We start from the raw sequence: 9,169 nt of genomic DNA, 5'->3' as shown, positions 1-9,169 counted from the left end.
AAAAGTAGGTCGACATTTAGTCGACCATTATCTTTGTTTTCTTTCTCGGTCATTTATTGGCTGTTTTTTTGTTTTCTGTTATTCAAAATAAGCCATGACAAGAACGTACGAATGAAAAAAGGTCATTCTAAATATGTCATGCATTACTCAACATAAACATTTTAAATGTTTACTAGTCGGTATTGTGTTTCGAGTGGTAGAGAATCAAATCTGCAGCGTCTTTTACGAAAACAGCTCAAATTTGCATAGAAAAATATAGAAAATACATTTGAGCAACTAGATGCAGGTGAGTAGAAAATGCAATAAAGATAATTCAAAATTGTTCTGTTTAATACAAATATTGTGATTTTTTATATTAAAAGGTAATTAAAAATTTTAATTTAAAAAAAAAATCAATTTGAAAAGGTAAAGGTAATAAATCTTAAAAAAATCATTTAACAAGTAAGTTCGGACAAGCCGAACTTTGGATACCCACCACCTCGGCTATATTTGTAAATTGCCTTGCAAATGCATAATTTATGCTTCCATAGCAGCTATATCGAAATATGGTCCGGATTGTACCAAATTCGGCACGGACATTGAGTGGTCTAATAAGTACGGCCAATATAAAAAAGGATTTCAAAGAGCTTAACACAACTCACTGTCCCAAATTTCGGCGAAATCGGACATTTAATGAGCCTTTTATGAGTACAAGATCTTAAATCGAGAGATCGATCTATATGGCAGCTATATCCAAATCTGGACCGATCTGGGCCAAATTGCAGAAGAATGTCGAAGGGTCTAACACAACTCACTGTTCTAAATTTCGGCGACATCGGACTAAAAATGCGTCTTTTATAGGCCTAAGACCTTAAATTTAGAGATCGGTCTATATGGCAGCTATATCCAAATCTGGACCGAATTGGGCAAAATTGCAGAAAGATGTCGGAGAGCCTAACACAACTCAATGTCTCAAATTTAGGCAAAATCGGACAATAAATGCGTCTTTTATGAGCCCAAGACCTAAATTGAGAGATAGGTTTATATGGCAGCTATATCCAAATCTGGACCGATCTTGGCCGAATTGAAGAAGGACATCGAAGGGCCCAACACAACTCACTGTCCCAAATTTCAGCAAAATCGAACAATTAATGAGCCATTTATGAGCCCAAAACCTTGAATCGAGAGTTCGGTCTATATGGAAGCTATATCCAAATCTGGACCGATATGGGCCAAATTGCAGAAAGATGTCGAGTTGCCTAACACAATTCACTGTCCCAAACTTCAGCGACATCGGACAGTAAATGCGCCTTTTATGGACCCAAGACCTTGAAACGAGAGATCGGTCTATATGGAAGCTATATCCAAATCTGGACCGATCTGAACCAAATTGAAAAAAGGTGTAGAAGGGCCTAACACAACTCACTGTCCCAAATTTCGACGAAATCGTACAATTAATGCGCCTGTATTGGCCCAAAACCCTAAATCGAGAGATCAGTCTATATGGCAGCTATATCCAAATCTGGACCGCTATGGGCCAAATTGCAGAAAGATGCCGAAGGATCTAACAAAACTCACTGTTCCAAATTTCGGAGACCTTAAATTTAGAGATTGGTCTATATGACAGCTATATCCAAATTTGGACCGATCTGGGCCAAATTGCAGAAGGATGTCGAGTGGCCTTAGACAACTCACTGTCCCAAACTTCAGCGACATCGGACAATAAATGCGCCTTTTATGGGCTCAAGGCCTTAAATCAGGAGATCGGTATATATGGCAGCCGGTCTAGGTAATTTTTAACAGGGATATTGAAAAGCCTAACAATAGCTCACTGTGCAACAGTTTTCAAAACCACACCGCTGTTTTGCAGCGACATGGTGTAGTTAATGCGTCTTTTATGGGCCCAAGACCTTTAATCAGGAGATCGGTAATAAATACACCTGTTATGGGCACAACAACATAAATCAGGAGATCGGTGTATATGGCAGCTATGTCCAAATACAGCCCGATCTCGACTATACTGGGTACGAACTTTGAGGGGCTAAACATCACTCATATCGCCAAATTTTAGCGAAATAGGGTATAAATGCAGCTCCCGACACGGGATAGCTGTGAGCGTCACACAGGCCGGAACATTGAGCTCCAATTTGTGTGGTGTTCATTGCTGTCACGAGAAGCTTAGCTGAGAGCTACGGGGAGTGTCCACAGGTTGCGGATAGTGGAATGCTCCATACGAAGCAGATGCTACGGCAGTCCCGCGACAATCAGCGTTATCGATTGGAGAGTCTCAGTGAGAGGCCGGGCGCCAACTGCTCTTGCACAAATACTGAGTGCCTATGATGGTCGACATGACAATGCTCGTTATTGGCGCCTTTAAATAACCAATGGCTGTATCCAAATTCAGTCCGATGTAGACTATCCTCTTTGCACAGAATATAGCCTAGATTGGGCAGAATTGGGATATACCTGCCATATATACCGCTTCGTGGAGACTAACACAACTCCTTCTGCCAAACTTCAGCGAAATCCCTTAATAAATGTCCTTTTATGGGCTTAAGAACTTAAATCGTGAGATTGATCTATAAAGGGACTATATCAAGATATAGTCCAATAGAGCCCATCTTCGAACTTAACCTGCCTATGGACAAAAGAGAACTGTAGAAGAAAAAAAAAGAAGGAGAAACACCTATAAATTTTTTCCACAATTGAGCTGGCAAAATGTCAATGGCGCTATCGATATTCTATTTTTTGTCTAAATACCGATTGATAATTTCTCCATCGATACTATCGGCAATATAAATTTTGAAATTGAACAAAAATAACCGATCCCACACTGAATGTATCCTTTAAGATACATTTGCGCCTATAGAGGGCGCAAGTTTCATCCGCTTGGCATAAAATTTTGTGCAATGATTTCTCTCAGACCTTTCAACCGGGTTTATTAAATTTGGTTCAATTCGGTCTGTGCATTGATATGACGTCTATAAAAATCTTTCTCCTGATATTTACTTCTTCTCATTTTCGTTTGAATTATAGGTGATGAGAAATTAACGATCGATATCGATAATATCGATAAATAAAAAAATTTATTATTAGAAATAACGAATGTTGGGATTATCGATAGTTTGCCAGCTCTACTCCACAGTACAAGACAGCAAAAAGAAACCCACGCACAAGACAAGAAGAAAAAAAACTCTCGTGGGTGAGAGTGTGATCCAACCCAGGCCTCTGTAGAACTCCAGAATGTCAAGAGGACCAAGTGTCTGGAGGGAACTCAGGCACGAAAAGATGTGTTCACCCATTAACGTAATTATACTCCTCGCAATTGCGGGGTATTTAGACAAAAAGGCCTCCACTGGCTCAAACTCCTTTTCCCATTGTATTGTACATCCTGCAGAAGTCTGCCTCTCCCTGAGTCCAGCGCGGCGTCAAAGATCTGACCTTGAAATGACCAGTCAGTACGACTATCAGCAATTCGAAGTCATGCTTCCTCAGCCCCGGTATAAGCGACATTTGGTTTCCATAAGCTACATACTGCCAGCCGCAGCAGCAGCTCACGCCTCACTCGCGCGGTCACCAAAGGCGTCCTTACCTTGTTAAAAAGCTGGCTGTGGCTATAAGCAATCCATTTCTGGTCGGCTCGTTGGCTGCCTCGTTCCCAACCACCCCTTGTTGGCCCGGTACTCAGCACAGTCAGTCTGACAGCCTTTTACATGGTTCGAAGAAGTTCTGTGCATCATCCCACCTGTCTCGATCTCACATGGCCAGACGTTAGAGCATATCGTTACAGTCTAGTCGGACCACCTCTCCCGTTCCCGCATCGACATTGTTCCCAGCGCCTTCAGGACCGCGAGGACCTTTGCTTGAAATACGTTGTACCAAATGCCTTAAAGATTTCCTGTTTTCAAGGAAATCAATGAGGACTCCTGCTACGATGGCCCCATTCAATTTAGACCCATTCGTATATACAGAAGTTCCAGAGAAGGCGGGGTGCCCCCAGCAAGGCCAACCATTTTTGGGAAAATGACGACAAACACTTCAACAAGGAAGAACTCCTCTGGTATATAATCGTCCATAGTTTGTGGAGCGCCATGTGCTTGACTTCCTCGGTCTTATGGTGATCTTCGTTGCTTCACACCCAACATACAAGTGCAAAGGCCTAAGATGGTGAATGCAATTCAGCGAATCTCTCCGGGCGCTCCTTCTTAGCCCAGAGATCACCACAGTCTTGTCGATCATCTTTGTCCAGAGCCACGGCTTAAGCCCCTGAGGCAGAAGTAGAGCGCATTCAGTCTCCTTTTGAACCTCGCTTTGACATTCCTTCTCCAATTTAGTTTCTGTTCAAGAATCACATAAGTTGCCAATAGGGTTATAAAAATCGGGATGGCAAAGTCCCATATGATCTTGGAGTGTAAGAAAGAGTTTTACTCCTACTATGAGGATGCCACGATCCGAATGGAGGTTGAGGAGGACGACGATTTGGGTTAAAGGGCCAGAGCTGTGCCTTTCTGTGCGACACTGAGTGAGGTGCGAGGAGCGTGCATATATCGCTGTAGAAGTGTGAAGTGGTTGGAACGATAACGAAAGTCCTAGGGGAGGATTCTGATCATTATAGGACGAGGCTATTACTGAGAGAATAGCTCATGTAAGCCGTTTGTACGTATCCGATTTACTCAATGGGGTCCTTCATCGACAAGGGCTGCCGCCTCAGTGTACAACAACAAAAGAAAATAGGAGTGAGGTCAGTATGGCTTATGCTGTCTTTATGGGACACATAGGACTAATGGCGCACTATGCACACTTGGTGCGATAAATGACAGGAGCCTTCTTTATATAATCGAGTCCGAACGGTGTGCCGCAGTGCGACAACCGATTTGCATGATTTAGGAGACAGAGTTTGACGAGATCCAGAAATGCAGAATGCTTATAAAATGCACACTATTTATTCGATTTGGCTGAAATTTGTAACGGGGAGTTTTATTGGAACTATCTGCAATTGTGCTGAAAAGGGTTCAGATCGGTTCAGTTTTATGTGTAGGTCCCATAAAACTTACCCTCGATTTTGGATATTTTTGCTCTGAAACACAAATTTTTAATCCAATTTTTTCGGAAAAAAAAAATATTTTTCTTTTTAGAAAACGATGGCATTTTTCAACTGCTTAAGATATTGGCATCACTTTTTCATTATTCTGCCCATTGGCACAATTTATGTGAACTTTCCAGCATACAGCTCGAAAATTGACGTAGTTATTGAGCAAACACTGAAAAAAAACCAAGGCAATATTTTCTTATTTCAAATTTAAACCATTCAAACCTGCTTAACGGTATACCATGGCATAGTGGCACATTATGCTGGTTTCTTTAGATCTCGAGTTCTTTCTCCAGAATCCTATACCTTGCAAATCGGTTCAGTAGATAAAAAGTTATAGCCCCATGAAGGTTGTAGAAGTGGAAAGGGGTTGACTTGGACACCCTGTATCTCACCCTGTTTTAATATGTCCTCTTCTACAAATGTCTAGAACATATTTTACCCTTTAGATCAACCGGTAAAAAGTTGTGGACATATTTCCAATTTTTTCCCACTGTGCTACGTCAAATAATTATCAAAATGTTTGGATTCTATGTTCTGATATTTGGATTTAACATTTGGAGCCCCTAGACCACCGATCTGGCTTAAATGTAGTCTCAAATACCTCTAACAAAATATTAGGCAAATAGGTTCCTATTTAGATGAAGCATTCCCTCCACATGATATATACGGAGTCCTATTCTCTCAATCGATTCTGATATGGTATGCAGTTTCGCCTTGAGAACTTTTGTTGGAAAAGTATTGCCTACTTTTGGGGGGAGTTCATATGGTAAACAAGACAATTTTAATGGCGATTATTATTGAAATGCCAGTTTTAAGGCAAGGACACCTTAGGCTGTTAGGCAAAATTTATTGTTTACAGGAGTTAAAGTGTGGTCACCATAAAAACGGTTGGTTTATTTAACTTATTCCAAATATGGAGATTGACACCAGCAGCCAGCTTCACTCACCACATCTCTGCCAATGCAAAAAGTACCGGCCTTTTTATTTTGAAATTCTCACAATTCCCATATGTCTCAAAGATAACTGCTGGTCTAAAGAATTTTTGCATAGGTCATCATGCCAGGGGCCTACTGCAGCGCCAATGATGGTGATGCTGCTGCTGCTGCTGCTGCAAGTACAACCAATTTAGCAGCCTTATCGTGCTGCACAGGTACAACAATTCCCACTCACTCGGCCATCGGTATCACAAAAACAAAGACATTAGAAAAAATTGTTGGCTATTGGGAAGCAACCTCCCCACACATAGCATGTCAATGCAAATGAGCTGAGCTGCAGTGGCTGTGGTGAATTGGGGAGACCACAAGGGGTTAATGTGGTGCAACTGCATCAGCTATAAGATTTCCAAAATGCGAAGAACGAGAACATGAAATGGGTATGCCAATGAGCGAAGATCACGTTTGAAATGCTGTTGGAAAGACCATTAATATAAAAAGAAGTGCATGCCAAAAAGATCATTTATTAGTGTCAATTGTTGGTGGAAACTCACAACGAAAAACAGCGCATTTCAACATGAACAAATTCATCGTAAGTAACAGCTAGCCCAAAGAGGCCAAATCAAAAGCCATAAACAAACCCCCACCCCTCAACCCAACTCCAATGTGGGTTTAGTGCAAGTCGAAAAAGAAACGAAGAAAAAATTGATAACAACACCAAGATAGGCCATACACAAACATGAGAGACCCTAAAACCGGAAGGAAATGTAAAACCTTTCAGCACTTGTGGAGGGGAGGGAGGATAAACGATGGCCAGCGTGTTTGGCCTTTTGGTTGTAGCAATGTCTAAACGAATTCTAATCAATTTCCTTTTCACTTATGTGTTGCAGTGCATCGCCATCGTCATCTTCGCCGCTATCGCTTCCGGTAGCTGCAGTGGTTATAACAGCAACTACGGTGGATACAACAGCTACAACGCCCCTGGCTCTGCTGCTGCTGCTTCCTCCGCTGCTGCCACCGATGCCAACAACTACGGTGCCCCCGCTACCTATGGTGGCTCCGCTTATGGCGCCCCAGCCTACAACAGCTACGCTGCCCCATCCTACGGCGGCTATGCCCCCGCCAAGTCCTATGGCAACAAATACTCTTACCAACCCGCCTACGCCACCGAATTGTACCCCAACCAACACCACTACAAACAATACAACTCTCACTCCACCTACAGCCAAGTTGCTTTGCCCGTTGTGCAAGACGCACCTTTGGCTAAATTGTACACTCCCGCCGCCAAGTCTTATGGTTCCTACTCTGGCTATTAAGAGCAAGGATATCTCAAGCGCTGTTTAGAGATCCTGTAGATATGACGAAGTTGTGTTAAATCCCCCTCTACCCCCACCTCCCCCCAACCCCAAAATTCAAAACCAGTTCAAAATTTAACATTTTTCCAAATTTAATTATTTTTTTTTTTTTAATTTTTTCTATTGGTCTAATTTTTTTTGTTGGCCCTTAAAAAAGTCTGTCTTCGTTTGAGACGACATTATTTTTTTGCTTTTATTGGTTTTGATTGTCTTGATTTTTTTTTTGTTTTTTTTTTGATACAAACCCACATATATGTTAAGTTACTGCCGTGATTTTTTTAGTGTTTTTCTTTTTACCAAAAAAAGAACGGTGATGAAGATGAGAGAAAAAATGAAAAAAAAAAAACAAAATACCATGAAGATTAAGAAAACAAATACATCAACCAAGAAATCCAATCTTTAAAGTGTTTTAATGATGACAATGATGATAATTCCAACAAACCCAATGCACCAGGCCATCCAGCCACCTATCTACCCACCATCTTGCACCTTCCCTTTATTGTCCACATCTGCATCACCAGCACCAACCATCGAGCGCAGCGAGTGGAAAAGTTTAACGCATTAAACGAGCTCTGTTTGTGTCGTGTTGTTGTGGTGTTTCTTGTGTTTTTTTGTCAGCATTTTGATAAATGCTAAAATTCTGCATTAAAGCATTTCCCCTTTCTGAGACAAGAGAAGCTGAACAGAAAAAACACGCCAATAAGTCCAAAAACAATAACAAAACTAAAATAATTTTGCTAGTGTACCAGCATTCGTACGGGTCTTATCAGCACAAAATGATAGTTTCGTTGAAATCGTTGTTATCTGTGACAATTTGAAGCGTTTTATTGTTGTGCCCAGCCAACAGTGGCAACACTCTATAATGGATCATGAGAAAGACAGCTAAATGAGAATTTTCTTAAGCAAAAACTCATATCATGAAAGTAGGTTAGGTTAGGCATAGAGTGGCAGTCCTCTACAGACTCACTCAGACAATTTTAGGTCCATTGTGATGCCACAGTAGCGACAGACAAAGGCTTCTGGCGGGAATCGAACCCACGACCCCTGCACTGCTGTCCAAGCACCTCGGCTACCAACTCGGCTACCGGGGGGCCTTATCAAGAGAGTAAGAGAAAGAAGAAAATTACTCCACCATGTGTTAAGGGGATTAGTTTCTGCTACTACTACTACTTCTAGAAGTTCAAATCCGGGGATCGGTTCATATTGGGCCTAGATGAGATTATAGGCCGATTCGTATCATGCCTGGCACGATTGTTGTAAGTCAGAAAAGAAATCCTTGTGCCAAATTTCAGCCAAATAGAATGAGAATTGAGACCTCTAAGGGCTCAAGAATTCTAATCTTGGGATCGGTTTATATATCAGCTTATAGACCGATTCGATTCATGCTTGACATTTTTTTTTGAAAGTCAGAAAAGATGTCCTTGTGGCAATTTTCCGCAAAATCAAGTGAAAATTGAGGCTTCTAGGGTCTCAAGAATTCAAAACCGAGTATTGGTGTATATGGGAGCTATATCGGCTTATAGACCGATTCGTATCATACTTGGCATAGGTGTTGGAAGTCACAACAGAAGTCCTGGTGTCAAATTTAAGCCAAATGGAATGCAAATTGGGGAAAAACTCACAACAAGTTCGGCCAAGTTGAATCTTATTTACCCTGCATCGTATTTTCCAAGTTCTTTGCCCGGCATCTTTTTTCAAACAAAAGAATAATGGATTATAATTGCTACGATATTGGAGCTATATAAGGCTATGGATTGATTCGGACCATACTTGGTGTGCAAAATTTCAGTCAAATCGGATTAGAATTGCGC

General features: G+C 41.4%; 1 protein-coding gene across 1 annotated transcript; it reads left to right on the top strand.

Annotated features, from left to right (window-relative positions):
* The first annotated feature begins 202 nt into the window (after positions 1 to 202).
* Positions 203 to 7,396, top strand: LOC106088960 (chorion protein S19). Its single transcript, XM_013254677.2, has 2 exons — positions 203 to 286; positions 6,894 to 7,396. Exons 1-2 carry the CDS (start codon positions 281 to 283, stop codon positions 7,317 to 7,319), a joined length of 432 nt encoding a protein of 143 aa, XP_013110131.1. The 5' UTR covers positions 203 to 280; the 3' UTR covers positions 7,320 to 7,396.
* Positions 7,397 to 9,169: the final 1,773 nt, after the last annotated feature.

This window comes from Stomoxys calcitrans, chromosome 1 (genome assembly GCF_963082655.1).
Source record: "Stomoxys calcitrans chromosome 1, idStoCalc2.1, whole genome shotgun sequence".
Taxonomy (NCBI): domain Eukaryota; kingdom Metazoa; phylum Arthropoda; class Insecta; order Diptera; family Muscidae; genus Stomoxys; species Stomoxys calcitrans.
The sequence above is the reverse complement of the archived record's forward strand: the minus strand, read 5'-3'. Positions and strand labels throughout refer to the sequence as shown.